The sequence below is a fragment of the Carcharhinus amblyrhynchos genome, chromosome 2 (assembly GCF_965287045.1).
Source record: "Carcharhinus amblyrhynchos chromosome 2, sCarAmb.v2.hapA, whole genome shotgun sequence".
Lineage (NCBI taxonomy): Eukaryota > Metazoa > Chordata > Chondrichthyes > Carcharhiniformes > Carcharhinidae > Carcharhinus > Carcharhinus amblyrhynchos.
Genome location: NC_137325.1, coordinates 64277623 through 64297666, shown reverse-complemented (window position 1 = coordinate 64297666; position 20044 = coordinate 64277623). Strand labels below are relative to the sequence as shown.

The following is a 20044-nucleotide window of genomic DNA, read 5'->3' as shown; positions in this document are numbered from 1 at the left end:
CCAGTTGAGTTTCTGGACACCCAGATCCCCCAGGGTGTTGATTATGGGAGATTCAGCAATGGTAATGTCATTGAATATCAAGGGGTGAAAGTTAAATTCCTCATTGGAATTAGTCATTGCCTGGCACAAATGTTATTTGTCAGTCTTGATATCATCCAAGTCTGCTGCATTTTGACAGTATCTGGGGAGTTGCAAATGACACTTAACATTGTGCAATCATCAATGAACACCCCCCATTTTTGAGCTTACAATGGAAGGAAAGTAGCAGATGCAGATGGTTAGGACTAGGACATTAACTTGAGGAAATCATATAGTAAAGCTGTGGAACTGAGATACTTGAGCTCCAACAACCACAACCATCTTCCTTTGTACTAGATATGACTCCAACCACTGGAGGTTTTTCTCCATGATTTCCATTGACTCCAGTTTTACTGGTGCTCCCGGATGTCACAGCTGGTCAAAAGCTTCCTTGATGTCAATGTCTGTAAATCTCACTTCACCTCTGGAATTTAGTTCTTTTGTACATGTTTGAACCAACGCTATACAGAGGCCTAGAGCTGAGACACCCTGAGCATCTGCGAACAGGTTATTGTTAGGTAAGTGCCACTTGATAGCACTGTTGATGATCCTTACCATCACTACTACTGATCAAGAGTAGGTACAAAGTTGGGTGGAAGGATGAGCTATAAGGAGGATGCAGAGATGCTTCATTGTGATCTGGACAGGCAGACTGTGTAGGCATCTGCATGGCAGATGCAGTATAATGTGGATAAATGTGAAGTTATACACTTAGGTAGCAATAATAGGAAGACATTATTACTTGAATGGGTGTAATATTGAGAGAGATGGATACTCAACAGGATCTTGGAGTCTTGATGCATCAGTCGCTGATAGTAAGCGAGCAGGTATAACACAGATAGTAAAGAAGGTAAGTGGTATGTTAGCCTTAATAGCCAGAGGTTTTGAGTATAGGGATAGGGATGTTTTGCTGCCATTCTATAGGGCATTGGTGAGGTCGCACCTCAAATATTTTGAGCAGTTTTGGTGTCCTTATCTGAGGAAGAATATACTTTCTATAGAGGGAATACAGCAAAGGTTTACTAGGCTGATCCCTGGGATGGCAGGTCTGTCATATAAGGAGAGACTAAGTTGATTAGGATCATATTCACTGGAGTTTAGAAGAATTAGAGGGGATCCCTTAGAAGCTTATGAAATGCTAACAGGGTTGGACAGGGACTCTGAAGCTGCCTTTTGAGAGCATTCCAAAGACTCTCAATCCTCAGAAAAACATTCTCCTCATCTCAGTCTTAAATGGGCAGCTCTTATTTTTAAACCATGGCTATATCTAGACACCCCCACAAGAGGAAACATCCTCTCCATATCCATCCTGCCAAGACAATTCAGGATCATATGTTTGAATCAAATTGCCTCTTCTAAACTCCAGCACACTCAAGCTTAACCTGTCCAACCTTTCCTCATAGGACAACTCACCTACCACCTGTGGGGCAGCATGGTGGCACAGTGAGGGATAGCACAGTGGTTAGCACTGCTGCCTCAGTACCAGGGACCCGGGTTCAATTCTGGCCTTGGGTGACTGTGTGAAGTCTGCACGTTCTCCCTGTGTCTGTTCCAGTTTCGTTTCACAGATCAAAAGACATGCTGGTTAGATGCATTGGCTATGCTAAATTCTCCCTCAGTGTATCTGAACAGGACCAGAGTGTGGTGACTTGGGGATTTTCACAGTAACTTCATTGTACTGTTAATGTAAGCCTACTTGTGACACTAATAAATCAACTCAACTCCTCGGCGGAGTCAGAAAGAATGTTCCCAATGGTGGGGAGTCCAGAATTACAGATCATAGTTTGATGATAAGGATAAACCTTTTAGAAGAGGTGAGGAGAAATTTCTTCACCCAGAGGATGATGACTGTGTGGAATTCACTGAGACAGAATGTGTCTGAGGCCAAAACATTGTCTGGTGTATATAGCTCTTGGGATGAAAGGGATAAAGGGATATGGCTGGGGGAAAGAAAGGGGGAAGTCAGGATATTGAATTCAATAATCAGTCATGGTCACAACGAATGGTGAAGCAGGCTTGAAGGGCTGAATAGCCAGCTCCTGCTTCTAGTTTCTATGACTGATGGGGTAGCTATTGACCAGGTTGGATTTGTCCAGCTTTGTGCTTAGGACATACCTGGGTAATTTTCCACATTGCCAGGTACATATCTGTGTTGTAGCTTTGGCCTTTGCTGTACCCAAGTATCTTCAACCAGGAGGCAGCATGATGGCACAGTGGTTAGCACTGCTGCCTCAGTGCCAGGAACCAGGGTCAATTCCAGCCTTGGGTCACTGTCTGTGTGGAGTTTGCATGTTCTCCCCATGTCTATGTGGGTTTCCTCCCACAGTCTAAAGATGTGCAGATTAGGTTGATTGGCCTTGCTAAATTGACCCTAGTGTCAGAGGATTAGCAGGGTAAATATGTGACGTTACGAGAATAGGACCTAGGTGGATTGTGGTCAGTGCAGATTTGATAGACTAAATGGCCTCCTTCTGCACTGTAGGGATTTTATGATTCTATGATTAATTTTTAGATATCGCAAGTGAATCAAAGTGGCTGAGATTGGCTTCTCCATCATGGCCGATGTGGATTTGTGGAGCCTCTTTTTCCAGTGTGTTGTTTTAATCGTGCACCACTTGTTGGTTCCTTCATCACCTGCTGCGAGCCAGTCCAGCAGCTATGCCCCTTAGAATTCAGCCTGTTCAGTCTGGGGTGATGGCACCATGCCACTCTTGGCGAATGACACTGAAGTCTCCCAACCGGAGTACAAGGGCAGCAGATTTCATTTCCTAAAGAACATTAGCGAACCTGAAGGGTTTTTATGACAATAGACAATGGTTCCATGGTCATCATTAGACTTTTAATTCCAGAGATTTATTGAATTCAAATTCTGCTTTTGACCATGGTCAATCTTGGACCCTGGTCTGCATTATTTGTCTATTAACATTACCACTATGCCAACCTCTTCCTCCCATGGCTTACAATTAAAAGATTGAACTACTAAATTTATAATACCCTGCACAGAATTAAAGTATCACAGCATCTTGCAGCAAACTTATCACACATATGATATAAAACTATATTTTTCCAAGTTTGATATAGTTGGTGGTAAATTGTCAAAATTACTAACAATGATTCAACTTGGCCTCCTCTGAATGTCCCCAGCATCACAGGTGCCAGTCTTCTGTCAAATCGGTTCACTCCACATGATATCAAAAACGGGCTGAAAGTGCTGAATAACTGAAAAGACGATGAGCCCTGACAATATTCCAGCGAAAACACTTCAAACTTGTGCTCCAGAATTTTTTTATTCTAGCCAAGCTGTTCCAGCTTCAACACCGGCATCTACCCAGCAACGTGGAAAATTGCCCAGATATGTCCTGTATATAAAAAACAGGAGAAATACAACCCAGCCAATTACCACTATCAGTCCACACGCAATCATTAGTCAAGTTACGGAAGGTGTCATCAACAGTGCTATCAAGCGGCATTTGCTTAGCAACAACCTGCTCACTGATGCTCAGTTGATGTTCTGTGCTGTGTGTTTAGGATGAAGTAACATTGCATCAGACCTCAGTGCAGACATACTTGTATGCTCCTTGGGGACAAAGGCCACCCACTTAACATGAGGGTGACAATGCCCAATAGGAGCCCAGGCAATGATGTCACAAACATACCATACAGTAGAAATGGTCATAAAGCAAGCAGTCAAGGTGAAGATGTTTTCAGGTGTCTGGACAGATTTGGAGGCGCTCTTCAATACACACCAGCCAGCGCCTAGGAGCTGTTCTCTACACAGCACAGTCACGAGCTTTGGAGCTGTAGAAGGAGCGAGATGTGGAGCACATTAACTCTTCACATCTGGCAGCCACAGCACAAAACAGTCATACAATCAAAGTCTTCCTATAACATATACCCAGTGCTCAGCTTCAAGTTTTTGTCTGAACGTTCCTCACAAAGTGAGGAGGCCACTTGTCAAGCAGCAGACAAAAGTGGACCAGAAACATGATGCAAACTTGTAATTTATGACTGAAACATTTACTGTAAGGGCCTACAAAAATTCTCCCATTCTATCTATACAGAGGTAGTCTCAGCCTGTGGGACATGTCAGCATAGGGCCCCTGACTGAGAGAACAGGCTCAACATTTGAGGAGCGGCCCTTACTTTAATGTTCCTTTGCTCCATATTACCTCTCATGGTCTGCTTGCAGCTTCCCTGCCAGCACTCAGCTGGAGAGCACTTTGCTGAACATCAGCAGGCAAAGGAACAGGCAAGATTTTAATCAATGCTACAGGCCATTAGTGAGGGCCACTGCACATTTGTTGGATGGTCACGTTTGAATTCCAAGCAGGAAAAATTAAGGTAATATTTAGCCAACTTAGGACAGTAGATGACTTCAAAAGAAACTTGGAGACAATGATGTCCCCGTGCATTTGTCGTCCTTGGACTTGTGGGCAATGTTGGCCATAGGCTTAGTGAGTGAAAATAATTTGGCCAGTCTTGTAGTTGGTGCAGAGACTCAGGGCTGGATTTTTTGGCCACACTCACCCCAACACTGGAAAATCCTGCATGAAGTCAACAGACCTTTGTTGTCTGTTGACCTCATGCGTCCTGAGGTCCTGTCCCGCCCTCTATGATTCCTGTGGTAGGTGGGATGGCAAAATTTCGCTCTCAGTGTCAAAGTGATGGGCCACTCCTGAGTAACAGTGCCACAGCAATAGAGTCCAGTTAAGTTTCTGATGTTGATGGTGCAGGACTCAATAATGGTAATGCCTCTGAATGTCATGGGTGGTAGTGAAAGATTTCCTTCTCTGGACTTCATCTAGCATCCAGGTAGTCATGTAGTTGCTAGCTGGAATTAGTCATAATTAGCAGCTGGAACCCTATAAATGCAAGTTCCTTGATTTCACAGTCCAGAGGGATCTGCACATAGTATTCAACAAACATGCAGAACCATAAAGGATTTTCAGCATATACACCATCAAAAGCTGAGCAATCTGCATTATACTATGACCCAAGAAATCATGTAAACTTTGCAGAATTTAAACCCGATTTGTCTGACTTGTCATTTTAATTATGGACAGGCATGACTGCAGAGCTGTAATTTTCACATGAAGCATTTTATCATGCTGTGAATAAACAGCAGTGACAGAGGACACCAAGCTCTACATTAGCTTGTTATTCCACCTACCCTGAGACTGAATTGAGAATGATATCTATCACTAATGTTCTAACAGCCAAGTCTACTCAACATTATGAGGCCACTATCCAACACCACCTGCAAAAATGGTGCTTCTGACATGTCTGCCTTTTACTTAACCAAGAACTAATCTCCAAGGACACTGCAGTCAATCAGGTTTGACCTTTTCCTGCACCTCTACTTCATCCCTTTCCCTCCTCCACCAGAACCACGATAGGATCCCCCAGTCCTCACTCTTCACCCAATCAGCTTCCACATTCAAAGGAGCAGCCACCGCCATTTGCGACACCTCCAACACATGAGATACATATTCCCCTCACTTATATGTTGTAGCTCTGAAGAAGAATTATGTGGATTTGAAACATTAACTCTGTTTCTTAGATGCTGCCAGATCTGCTGTTTTTTCAGCATTTTCTGTTCTATTACCCAACATTACTTCTTGTTTGCTAGATTTCTTTCAGGGTATTTACTAATTTCAAAATTATTTTAATATATTATTCAGTTTTACAATACCTTTTCTAACATTTTAACTCTTGTGCTTTTCTACCAAAAGCTCAAAGTTTTGGTATAAAATCAATGCAATCTCCCAAATTACAGCCTTCGTGAAACAGTCCAAGGAAGATTTTGTATTTACATAGCATTTTTCACATGTAAAGACAGTTCACGGTCAATGATCTTTGAATTGTGGTTACTGTTGCAATGCACGTAGCAGCCAATTTGCAGAAAGCCAAATCCCACAAACAGAAATGAGATAAATAACCAGATAATCTGTTAGGGTCAAGAAGGGATAAGTATTAGCTGTGTTGCTGGGAGAAACATTCCTAAACATCTTGAAAAAGCCATGACATCTTTTAAATCCACCTGCATTTGTAAATGGGATCTCAATTCAACATCCCATCTGAGAAATGACTCCTTTGATTATGCAGCATTCCTATAACATTCCACTGAAGGACCAGTCTACATTTATGGCTAGTTGATTAACCTCTTGCCTGTTTGAGAATCTCTGAATTGTGTGTCTGCTAGCATGCATTTAACCTAAATGGACAGGGAGAGTTTATTGGCCAAGTTAGCTTAGTCCGGGGACCTGGACACAGGTATTTCTGTAAATATTTGTAGGATAAGGGGCTGATCATTTAGAACTGAGATGAGGAGAAATTAATTCACTCAAAAGCTTGTGAACCTTTGGAATTCTCCACCTCAGAGGGTTGAAAATATTTACAATTACAGAGAGATTTCTGGTCTCTCAAGGAATCAAAGAGGTGCAGGTTAGGTAGATTGGCCATGGCAGATTACCACTTAGTGTCCCAAGAGGCACAGGTTAAATGGGTGTGAGGAATTATGGGGATAGGGGTGGGGAAAGGTACTCAGTCAGAGTTGGTGCAGGTTCAATAGGCCAAATGGCCTCCTTCTGCAATGTGGGGATTCTACAAATCAAGGGGTCTGGGAAGTTGAAGCTCAAGATCAGTCATGATCATACTGAATGGGGAGAAGGCTTGACAGGCCTTGTGGTTTAAATCTACTCCTATTTCTTGTGCTTTCATGTTCGCTATGCTAGACACTCAGCTGACAAAGCTAAAGTGGATCAGTGACCAACAGAAGGGAGCATTTCCTCCCTCCAGAAGATACCAATGTTGCTTCATGTGAAACTGTGTCAGAGTGCTATCTGGTAGACAAAAGCAGCACACGATGGGAAAAATATTTAATCCATCCAGGAAACATAAAACAAAGTGGAATCTTGCCTGGTCATCAGATACTTCAGCACTGACACCACGATTACTTTGGTCTCAGGTCAAAGGACAACAATGCCAGACTATGACAGATTTGAAAACCAAATTTTGGAATAAGTCCCACACTCCATAGTGATGCTTAGATAAGGCAACACTGCATAAGGCATGATAACTGTGTATGCCTATCACAGCACCTACTGAACTGGATGCCATCGATCAGAAACATTAACTATTTTTCAGATGGGGTATTTTTGAAGAAAGAGCCCGCTGCCCACTAACAACTCTTAAGTTAATCCCATCACCGTCCCAGTAAACTACAAGATAGATACAGCATGATAAACCGTTCAGGGGCAAACTTAAATAAAATCTAGCAACCAGATTCAATTTGAGTGACTGTGTGTAGGGTTTGCATGTTCTCCCCCATGTCTGCGTGGGTTTCCTCTGCATGCTCCAGATTCTTTCCACACGCCAAAGATGTGCGCGTTAGGTTGATTGGCCATGTTAAATTGCCCCCTCGTGTCAGGGGGGCTAGCTGGGGTAAATGGGGTTATGGGGATAGGGCCAGGGTGGGATTGTGGTCGGTGCAGACCTGAAGATCTGAATGGCCTCCTTCTGCACTGTATGATTCTATAATTCAGTTTGATTGCAAAGGTGTTTATTCCTAATTACAAATGGGACCTCCAAGCTTTTCAGCCCTATACTCTATTTGCATGCACGCTCAGGCAGAGAACATAAGACAGCAGCTTCCTTCCTTTCCAACCCGCACCATGAAGCCAACTGTAGCAAACCCTCAGATTAGCTAACATGGCATAAACCAGGATGTGAACCACTGACTTTCTGCCAAAGATGGCACCAGTAATGAAAACGTTAAACTGTCTAAAATTGCTTTTGCTGGAGAAAATATTGAGGAAACCATGTCATAAATCATGGAAAATAAACAAACATAAATCTCACAATTTAATTTGGAAAAATGGGTAGAATCATAGGATTGAAGGGTGGTTGGCACAGATTCAATAGTAATGGCTGAATATTAATTATTCCTCCAGGGCTATTTCCCAAATCTTTGAATTTAAACCTAAGGGATTGAATTCTGCTGTCCTTACCCCATCTGTCTAAATGTGACCCAGGCCCGTAACAAAGTATTTGACTTTTAACTGCCTTCTAACAAGACACTTGGTTGTACTCAAGATAGGCACCACCTTCTCAGGGACAAACTGCATATGTACCATATATGTTGGCTTTGCTGTGATGTCCACACTCCATGAACGATCAACAAAAATACAAACTTTCAACATGCACACCTGCTCACTTCTTGTATTATACAAGTGACACATCAAAAATGTTTGCGTTCCTCCAATTATCAAGCAGTAGAACCTTAATGTTTAGTTAATGCAAATAAAAGACAATTTGAGCATGATTCTTCTTGTCAACAGGAAAGTTTAGAAAAATGTTTTGCAACACACACATTTCAGCTCTTACCATATCCTGCCATTGAAGCACCATGAGGACCATCTACTGCATTTTGATTTTCCTCTGCTAGTGCTCGGACATATCTTTTACTCAGTTCCAGAATCTGTTCACGCAGTTCTGCACTGTTTTGGTGCCTTGGATGCTGGTACGTATATCGAAGTAGTACCAACCCCCAAATAAACCCAAAAATCAGCAGCAAAGCACTTAGTTTCTGTGATGCATTTCTTCTGAACAAACTTCCAAACATGTTTGTCCAACCACCGCCTCCTTTTGTAGGCAAACCAGTCACATTATGAACATCTTAATCTTTTGAATACTTTATGCTAGAGCATTCAAGTGGTTTATCTTCTTAAATCCTCTTCATCTGACATTCATCATCTGTCCTGTAAAAGAGAGAAAGGTATTCTTTAGGATATAGAAATGAGCCAAGTTACACAACTAACAATTAATCATCAAAATCATTGTTAGATCCTTTACATTAATCATTAGCTGACCAGAAAGTGAAAAGGAGAGAAAAAAACAATAAAATTATAAAGACTAAGTTGACAGTGTGACTGCCTAAAGATGGCAATAATTAGGAAACAAAGCTGCCTCACAAGGTACAGCATTCTTTTTTTTTGTTTTAATTCCAATTCAATCAAATCAAGTCCAATTCAGAGTCTCAACAAGTTGAGACCTTCCCGATTCAAGCTGACAAGACAGGACTCTCACCTCCTGTCTTGGGCTTGATCTATTTGATCCAAGCTGATTGGAGTAGGCATAGCTCCTCCTCCAAGGCTTGATCTCATTTGCATCTCAGCCAAAAGGTCAAGCTGCCGGTTTTAAAAATTGCTTCAAATTAAGCTAAATTGTAACCTAATGACCTTAACCAAGCACAGCATGTCGACACTGCACTTGATCTTGGCCAAATTTGTGAAACAATCTTGCTAATTAAATACATACATTATGTAAAACAAAAACTTTATTCAACTCGTTGTTTTGAAATGTTGGCTTATAGCACAAGAAGCTATGATTATTTAGTTTGAAAATAAATGGATTATTCAATCCAATTAAATTCAAAGTTGAAATTAGCTAAGGGGCAAAATATAAAATAGTTGTGAATATTATGGCTGTCAGAACAGAGGAAATTGAACATATAAGAACATAAGAAATAGGAGGAGTAGGCCATCTAGCCCTTTGAGCCTGCCCCGCCATTCAATAAGATCATGGCTGATCTGTCGTGGCTCAGTTCCACATTCCCGCCCTCTCCCCATAACCCTTAATCCCCTCGCTTGTCAAAAAGGCAGCCTCCACCACTTCAACGGGCAGAGAATTCCAGAGATTCACCACTCTGAGTGAAGAAGTTCCTCCTCAACTCCGTTCTAAACCGCCCCCCCCTTTATCTTGAGGCTGTGCCCCCTAGTCCTACTGTCCTTTCTGAGCGGGAAGAGTCTCTCCACCTCTATCCTATCCATCCCATTCATCATCTTATATGTCTCAATGAGATCTCCCCTCATTCTTCTAAACTCTAACAAGTACAAGCCTAGTTTATTCAGCCTCTCCTCATAGCTCAACCCCCTCAACTCCAGCATCAGCCTAGTAAACCTCCTCTGCACTCCCTCCAAGGCCAAAATATCCTTGCGTAAGTGCGGCGACCAAAACTGCACAGTACTCCAGCTGCGGCCTCACCAGTGCCCTATACAGCTGCAGCAAGACCTCCCTACTTTTTATATTCAATCCCCCTCGCTATGAAGGCCAGCATCCCATTAGCCTTCCTGACCACCTGCTGCACCTGCAGGCTGGGTTTTTGCGACTCACGCACAAGGACCCCGAGGTCCCTCTGCACCGGCGCCTGCTGCAGTTTTTCGCCACGTAAGTAATAGTCCTTCCTACCATTATTCCTACCAAAGAGGACCACCTCGCACTTGCCAACATTAAATTCCATTTGCCAGTTCCTGCACAGTGGTTTCAGTATCAAAACCTCCCTTTTTGACATGGCTTAGTGATCTGTAGTTATACAGGACATTATTCCAAAGTTCCCCAGTAGTATGAATCTCAAATGTAATAAAATTGTGAGGAGAACAACAAACAGACAGGCTGGTGAACATCATAAGAGGTCACACTGCCCCTTGAGTTTGTTTCACCATTCAGTAGACCGTTTCTGCATGAATTCAACCTTTTTGCCCTATCCCCATTATCTTGATTCCCTTCGTGTCTAAAAGTCTATCATCTCAGTCCAGAATATAGACATTGTCTGAGCAATTATCATTCTCTGTAGTTGAGAATCCAAAGATTTACTCCCTCCGAGTAAAGAAATTTCTCTTAATCTGGGAGAAACTGATGAGAAATCCATAGCGGTTTCTTTGGGTGACATCTGTCACTTGGTATTACTCTAGTGTCCAACCACAGGTTGCCTGTTGGCTTACATGGACTACGTAATTAGAGTACAAGACAGATTTTACAACTTGTGTCATCCTTACAAATAGGTATACATCTTTAAAAGATACAGCTGTAGGTGGAGTACTGCCATAAAATTCATCCTTTCCTGTTTAATAAACGCCTTATTCTTTTGTTAAAAATTTATCAGCTTATTCTGTGACTCTGTGCAGTAGCTACCCTCTACATTTCTAAATGAAAAGTTAGGATCTATCAAGCCAGGGTCCATCCTGGGATCAGACTTGTCCAGTCGTAACATCAGCTAGGATCATAACATTCACAATAAAGGCAAACATACTAATTGCTTTCAGTACATACAGGTTAACTTTCTCTGATGTGTGTACAAGGATGCCAAAATCTCTCAATTCCAATATTTGCTAGTTTATCTTTTAAAAAAATTTTGAAATTTCAGTTTTCCTACTAAAATGAATATTTTTACACTTTCCAAAATTACACACGATCTCCTGTTTTGTTACCCAATCATTTAACTGATCGATATTCTTCTGTAGTTGATTGCATGCTCTTTACAGCTTACTCTTTCACCTAGCAATTATCCGCTTACTTGATCCCCTTATCTAGGTCATTGATATAAACTGTAAACATCTGAGACTAAACCACTGATCCCTGCTGCACTTAGAATTAGAATTCATACACTATAGGAGGGGGACATTCGACCCATCAAGGCTGCATCAACTACAATTCCACCCAGGTCCTATCCTCATAGCCCAATGCATTTACCCTAGCTAGTTACCTCGACACTAAGGGGCAATTTAGCACTGCCAATCTGCCTATCCTGCACATCTTTGGAGTGTGGGAGGAAACTAGAGCACCTGAAGGAAACCCACACAGACACAGGGAGAATGTGCAACTCCAAATAGACAGTCACCTGAGGCCAGAATTGAACCTGGGTCCCTGGTGCTGTGAGGCAACAGTGCTAACCACTGTGGCACCGTGCTGCCCCAAGTTTTACTCTGCCATTTGGAAAAAGACTTGTTTATTCCTACAAAGTTTTCTGTCCATAAACCAATGAGCCCTAATCTTGTACAATAGCTTCTTGTCTGGCATTTTAACAAATGTCTTTTAGAAAACTCAAACACAGAGGCACAGATTTATTCCATATCTATCCGTTCATTAACACACAAAAAAGTAATTTTTCAAATATGATTTTCCTTCCATAAAATCCTGAATATTTCTAATCATAGGAACATACAAATGTTAGGAAAACAAAGGTCTTGAAAAGGATTTATATTTGTATGGGTAAACTAAAGAAATAAGGTGTAGTTTTATGTGGGTTGAGTTTAATGTTTCTGAGTAAGGAAGGGTAAAAACTATGGTTAGATTTATGCTGGACAAATATGTTTGTATGTGTGGGGATTAGTTCAGTTCTAACTGTGCTATTGTGCTTAGAGAGGGTTACAGAGTGAAGAGCAAGTAGAGGCTGGCTGAAGTAGTTGTTGCTTAACAACTGGGGGCCTTTTACAGTAGGATGACTTTTTGCTCTTAGTTTAACTGTGGAAGCCGGGGTGATTGAAGGAGGATGCTGGGAGTGAACATCTTAATTCTGCCAGGGAGAAACTGGACAGGACAAGGAAACTGCAAAAAGGCATACTTCCTGAACTATTAAATACTGTCCAGATAACATGGGAATTGAGACAATGAATGACTTAAGACTGAAGTTAAGAGAACAGGGACCAAGGTATTGTTCAGGAGAATTCAAGAAAGAAGCAGGCTCACACTGTTGAGTGAAATAGCTGTAGGAACAGAGTTACTGTGGGAAAGCAGATTTCAGAGGAAAATTAAAGGTTGAATGCCATTTTTAACAGAGTCTGGAAATTGTCAACAGTTTGTACTCCAGTTAAGGCAAAAAAATCCTGAAGGGAGAATTATAGAACCCAGAAATGAAATTTGTTGTTAAAAGTGGAGAGGAAGCTTTTCTTGAAAGAATAATTTGGAAAAACCTAGATTGAATTTTGGAATGCAAACCACTAGTGGAGAGCATTGTTGTGAAAGATTTTAATGTTTTTGGGAGTGAAGTTTAGAAACTCTCATTTGACAATCGTCTAGGTGAATTTGGAGGAGAAACCCACAGACATTCACTTGGGTTCAGAGCAGAGGATGTGTGAGAAGTAGTGTAATTTTTAAGGCTGCAAGAGCTAACAGTACAATCAGCAGTGATGGACGAGTTCAGCAGCATACAGAAAGGGGGAGGCACATGACAGACAGTTAACTAGGTTACACGAAACAGATAACCGCAGTGATGAGATTAAGCGCAAAATGGGAGTTGAGAGAGTGTTAATTGAAGGAATGACACAATACAAGCCATTTACAGTGTTTAAAGTTAACAAGGTTAACAGCCAAATAAGGGGGAATAACACAATACAAGCCATCACAATGTTTGAAAAACAGTATAAAATGTGCTGCAAATCTATGTAAGGTGTGCCTATTTTGACTAGACACCCGGTCTTGCAAGAACGACAAATAAAATCTTGCTCCTTCAGAACTTGACTTGACTAAATTGTTTAACTGTGAGCTGTGTTTCTCACAATTGGGGGCTCGTCCGGGATCCTAACATCCCTGGTAGGGAGGTTGCCGGTGACAACTGGGAAGACGCGTCCCGTTCCAAATTGAATGGTCCCAGGTGTTCATCAGTGGACTTCTCTGCCACTGACTGTTGAGAATCCTAGGAAAGTTGTTCTGAACGAGTAAGTGGGAAACGACAGGCACCGTCGTGTGGTCGGGCAACGCTGCGGACCAAGGTAAGAAAAGTGACTTTTAAGTATTGCCTTGGCGACCGGGTCGTGGTAGGTAAACCATGGGAAGTGGGGGTAGTAGGACAAAGTCCCCCGGGAAAGGTGCTGGGAATCCGCGGAGAAAGGGTGGGGCCCCAGGGAACATCCCTCCAGAAAGTCCGTTGGGAAGGATGTTGGAAGGTTTGGGCACTAGTACTTGTACTAGGGATAAAAACAAGACGACAATGATGAAATATTGTGTTTTGTTTGGGTGAAGGAACCAATCAGGAGTCCGTCCGTCTTCTGGCCAAAGTACGGTTCGGTTGAGGATTGGGTTTGTCAGATTCTTAATAAATATGTGAGACAGAAGCAGCCGGCGTCCCAGGAAGGAATTGATCATGCAAGTTGCTGGATAATGTTAATTTAGGGGCTGCGGGGGAGGTTATGTGATGAGGGAGCAGAGGAAAGTCGAATAAGGGAGGTGCCCCTAGAGGCACTGGAGTTTGTGGATGGGTCACGAAGTATATAGATGGATCAGCATGAATGGGATGGACCTACAATTGGTCTGAGCAGAAAGAGGTAGAGAGAAGTATGTCAGTGGAACTGGGAACCCTGACATGGGCTTTTACTGAGGTGCGGGGAGAACGCTAATAGTGGTTATGTATTTGGAATTGTGCATGACTATATGACTGTTTGAGAGAGAAAGGGATTTGTCACGACATGAGGCACCCGAATCAAACATGGTCAAATTTATTAGAGGCCAGTGAGCTCCCATCAGTAAAGGGTTAAAAAGAGACAAGCAGGCTGACTCTGTATGGTACAGAGAGAGAGAGAGAGAGAGGGTGTAACTGTGTAATTGAGACCCTCATGTGATGTAATAGATATAGCCAATCAAAGTGAATTGCTTTAAGTTTTTAAGTTTACTAAATTATGTAGGGATCGGACAGAGATTTGAATTCTGCCAAGTGGGAAAGGTGGCATTATATTGCATCTTAAAGTTGTGAGGAGAGATAACCATTTAGGCACATAGTAGATTTGATTTTGTACTTGCCTGTGTTGGTTACAAAGGCAGAGCTGTAGAAATAATTAAACATATAGATTGCACATTAGAATGCTTTCAGTATTTCTTCGTGCATCTGTGCTCCAAGTGATGTTTTGTTTTATTGTACCAGAATTGTAAGAAGGTGCAAGGGTCTTGATTTAGTGAGGATATTTAATGGTGATAAAAATAAATCTTATTTTGGATTTTCTGAATCAGGCTTTAGTTAATTAAACTGCTGTACTTTGACTCACAATTAGTCTCAGAGGTATCTTTACCTACAAGGATTGGTGCTGAAACCTGGGATCTGTTTACGGGTCCGGTTGAATGGCCACAACTGGAGCTCCGGAACAGATTACCAAATTTAAGGGAGTGAATCAAAGTACAGTAGGTGCTCATCTGTGATGAAAGAGTGTGAGTGTGTGTGAGAGGTCTGAGCTGAGCACGTACAGACAAGGAGGCATCTGTCTTTACACGTAGCCCTAGACCAGTTGTTAAGAGGGGTAGCCCCCTACACAAAGCTCAGGAGTTTGAAGTGGGTGTAAAGGCTAGAGAAGGATGCCTGGGATGTGATGTTCAGACGTGAGTAAGAAAGAAAGCCGGCTTAATACTTCACAGTAAAAAGTCTGACAACAGCAGGTTTTAGTCCAACCTATTTATTTGATAATATTCTCACTAGCTTTCGAGGGGACAGCCTCTTCGTCAGGTGAATGGAGAGTTCTGGCCTCAGACAGAGCATATAAAGCACAGACACAAACACAGAACATATCATTGATGAAGACGAACATCTCGCCAGGGCCATCCCCACACCCCCACTTCTTGCTTTCAGACAACCACACAACCTCAAACAGACCACTGTTCGCAGCAAACTACCCAGCCTTCAGGAGAACAGTGACCACAATACCACACAACCCTGTCACAGCAACCTCTGCAAGACATGCCGGATCATCGACATGGACACCATCATCACACGTGAGAATACCATCCACCAGGTACATGGTAAATACTCTTGCAACTCGGCCAACATTGTCTACCTGATATGTTGCAAGAAAGGATGTCCCGAAGCATGGTACATTGGGGAGACCATGCAGACGCTACGACAACGGATGAATGAACATCGCTCGACAGTCACCAGGCAAGACTGTTCCCTTCCTGTTGGCGAACACTTCAGTGGTCACGGGCATTCAGCCTCTGACCTTCGGGTAAGCATTCTCCAAGGCGGCCTTCACAACACACGACAGCGCAGAGTCGCTGAGCAGAGACTGATAGCCAAGTTCCGCACACATGAGGACGGTCTCAACAGGGATCTTGGGTTCATGTCGCACTATCTGTAACCCCCGTGACTTGCCTGGGTTTGCAAAACCTCACTTACTGTACTGTCTGGAGACAATACACATCTCTTTAAACTGTGATCAGTGCTCCTACCACTCACATTGTCAGCCACTTCAGGTCTTGAACAACAGGTTAGGTGTAAGGATTCGCATTTTAATCAGTAATCTCTAAACTGTCTGTGCTTTATATGCTCTGTCTGAGGCCAGAACTCTCCATTCACCTGACGAAGAGGCTGTCCCCTTGAAAGCTAGTGAGAATATTATCAAATAAATAGGTTGGACTAAAACCTGGTGTTGTCAGACTTTTTACTGTGTTTACGCCAGTCCAACACCGGCATACCCACATCATTAATACTTCACACCAGGGAAAGACATCAGATCCTAGTGTCACTGGGAAAACTCCAGCCCTGGAGTTCAAAGGCCAAATTTTGGTATTATCATTGTCCCAGGAAGTATTTATAGTATTAGATATAGCTTTGAACTTGAACTCACAGGATAAGTTTTTCTTTATAGTAGACGATAAGCACAGGTGTTATATTTGGGACATTTAATATTCCAAAGGATCAAGGAGATGCCCGTGGACAGGCTAGCCAATGAAATAGCAAAAGAAGCAACCCTAAACCCACAACCAATTAGGATGCAGGCCCTTATTTCCCTAATGCCCCGTGGATTGAATCCAATCTTTATAGAAAAGGAAAAAAAAAGAGGAGCTGACTGAGATGAGACAGAGAAACAGAAGGCAAAGATAATGGTAGCGGCCGTAGATGAGATTGTGAGGAAGAGGGTGGAACCAATAACTGAGGGAAAGACACGAGGGTATCAGTCTGTTGAAAGGAAGGAACGAGGAAGTAGAAAAGGTGGGGCACTAAAAGGTGGGGTAACATAAAGAATCCAACAAAAGGGGTGTTATCACTGTGGAATGGTTGGACATTTTAGAAGACAGTGCCCTGAATTACAAAAAGAGAGGGTAGTCCCTCTCATGAGTATGGATGAAGACTAGGGAGGTCAGGGGTTCCTACCCCCGGGGATCCACCGGGAATCCTTGATAAATCTGCAGGTGGGTCCCCAACAAGAAGATGCGGTGTTTCTGGTGCATACGGGGGCCACTAGATCCTCTCTGAATTTTATACCGAGAGGAATAAAGTTAATCGATAAGAAATTAATGGTATCGGGGTAAAGGGGAAGGTTTTACAGTCCCCATGTTTGAACCGATTATGCTTAAATACCAGACTGAGCGGATAGAGGGTCAACTCTTATACATACCAGAAGTTGGCAGTAATTTATTAGGCAGAGACTTAATAATTAAATTGGGTTTGGCAATTGGAGTAGAAAAGAACCAATTAACAGTAACCATGGCAGTATTAACAGACGGACAGGAACAGCAAATAGACCCGATAGTCTGGGCAGGGGAAGGAAACCGAGGGGGATTAGACGCTCCTCCTCTGCAAATAAATTTTAAAAAAGGAGAGACGGTGTGTGTTAAGCAATACCCTATACCTTTGCAAGGAAAAAAAGGATTACAGCCAGTAATTGAAGGATTGGTTAGAGATGGACTGTTAGAACCCTGCATGTCCCCTTATAATACCCCTATATTGCCTGTAAAGAAGCCTGAGGGAACGTACCGCCTGGTACAGGACCTAAGGGCCCTGAACCAGATAGTGACGATGCGACACCCCATTGTCCCTAATCCTTATATTTTATTAAGCAAGATTCCTCCTGATCACGGATGGTTCAGTGTAGTGGACCTAAAAGATGCATTTTGGACATGCCCACTGGTGGAAGAAAGTCGAGACTTATTTGCTTTTGAGTGGGAAAATCCTATCACAGGACGGAAACAGCAGTTCAGGTGGACAGTGCTCCCACAGGGGTTCACAGAGTCCCCAAATCTTTTCGGTCAAGTCTTAGAGCAGGTGTTAGAAAGATTTAAAAAGCCTGATGAAATCACGTTACTACAATATGTAGATGACCTACTAGTAACAGGAGGAGGAAAGGAAAAGGTAATAGAAGCCACAAATAGCTTATTGAATTATCTGGGACAACAGGGATTCAGGGTGTCAAAGAAAAAGCTGCAGTACGTAGAGAAGGAAGTTAAATACCTTGGACACCTAATCAGTGAGGGAAGGAGAAGAATAGATCCAGAAAGAATACAAGGAATCCTAGATCTAAATATACTATGGACTAAAAAGGAACTTAGGAGGTTCTTGGGATTAGTAGGATACTGTAGATTGTGGATCAAAGGGTACGCACAGAAAACTAAACAACTATATTTGAAACTGTTAGAAGAAGAACCTAATGTTTTAAAGTGGACAGAGGATCTAAGCTGATAATAGAAACGAAACTCCCTTGGACTAAGTGCTTACCAAAAGCACTTTTGCGTATTTGTACAGCTCCTCGAAAGGATTTGGGTTTATCCCCCTATGAAATGCTATTTGGACTACCTTATATGGGGGCAGTCGGGGAGTTACCGGTTCCTGAAATGAATGATCAATTTGTAAAGAAATATATACTGGGCCTGTCCTCCTCGATATCTTCCCTTAGGAAACAAGGATTATTGTCGCAGACTCCAGCCCTCGACTTCACGGTACATACAATTCAACCAGGAGATCGGGTCCTGGTAAAGTCATGGAAAGAAACTAAGCTGCAACCGGAATGGGAGGAACCATATCAAGCACTCCTAACAACTGAGACAGTAATCAGGACTGCTGAAAAGGGGTGGACACATCATACTATAATCAAGGGACTGGTAAAACCTCCAGATAATTCCAACACGTGGATGGTCAAACTGACTGAAGAACCTTTGAAGCTGAAATTTAAAAGACTCTAAATAATCAATTTTTAGTTGCAGCGTGAGCGCGGGAAAGGAACTGTTTTGAATTAAGTTCTCTCCTAAAAGGTAACGAGAAAGGGATAGAATGGAAGGGGTAACCTGGATAATGCTTTCCTTCCTCTTGTCCAAGAGAGTACTTACAAGTATGGGATATAATTCAGATAAGTTAGAAGAGGACAAGGGAAACACTATGAGCTCAGTTACGGTTCTGGATCTCACTACAACACAGGTAGTAGAGACAGACCTGTGTTCTTTGGTAATATGTGGGGATCTGGTGAGCCAGCGAAAATATTCGGTAGAATCCTTACAATTTTATGCCGACGGAAAGTATCCTTGGGGTAAACTCCCTTCCATAATATCCCTTCATCAGAAACATATGCAGCCAAGATCAGAATGCCTAGATAAGGAATACAATCTTATAGGGACCAAATGGACTGAAAAAAAAAATAATAAGCGGTCCAGTCTTAGATCCTAAGAACCTCTCCCGGTACTCCATAGCTGGTGGGCCCTTCTTTACAGGTAACTGGACCAGGGACCAACAATTGCACCAGGCAGTATTTGGAATTAGGGTAAAGGAGGGAGGAAAAGATAGCAAATTGAAATGTTGTTTCCGAATCTATGTAGATAAAAATTTGAAAACACCTGACTAGAATGATAAGGTTCCCCAAAACGACCCAAGGGCAGTAAGAGTGGTCGAAGTAAACAACCTAAAACAAATCCTTGAAATAGAGACTGGGTATGAGGAGACTAATGCCTGGGTAGAATGGGTCAAATACACTGTAAAAAGCTTAAATAAAAGCAATTGCTATGCCTGTGCGTCTGGGAAGCCAGTGGCCCAAATAGTACCCTTCCCTCTGGGATGGAAACGCGACAGAAGAAGTATGGAGTGCATGTTAGCCCTGTATCAAGAAAAGGAAGCATGGGGCAACCCGAACTGCACATCCCTATCCCTGATGTTCCCTCCTGTGGAAGCAAAGAACTTAAAAACTCCCCCTCAGTTTCTCACTGCCGTTGTGAATCACACTTCATGTGTGAACCGACAAAGGGCAGAGTTAACTCATAATATGGGGGAGTTAGAATCATGCTCAGAGGTCAGGAGCATTACAGAGAACGGAATGGGAGGGAACTATTCATCATTGAAAATCCCCAGAGCAGATATATGGTGGTATTGTGGAGGAAGGGTACTGAGGCCAACTCTACCCCCTCAGTGGAAAGGTACATGTGCAATTGTCCAATTGGCTATACCATT

General features: G+C 42.5%; 1 protein-coding gene across 3 annotated transcripts in view; it reads right to left on the bottom strand.

The window, feature by feature from the left end:
• Nucleotides 1-20044, bottom strand: part of LOC145355065 (alpha-1,6-mannosylglycoprotein 6-beta-N-acetylglucosaminyltransferase A-like) — a 123297-nt gene that overhangs the window by 83914 nt on the left and 19339 nt on the right. Inside the window, exon 2 of one of the 3 annotated variants that reach the window (XM_080206892.1) lies at nt 8464-8837. In XM_080206892.1, coding sequence (XP_080063018.1) covers nt 8464-8701 — 238 coding nt within the window. In that variant the 5' untranslated portion in view covers nt 8702-8837. Of the gene's footprint in view, nt 1-3734; nt 3871-8449; nt 8838-20044 lie in introns of those variants that run through there. The other 2 variants (XM_080206910.1, XM_080206901.1) reach the window with 2 other exon arrangements.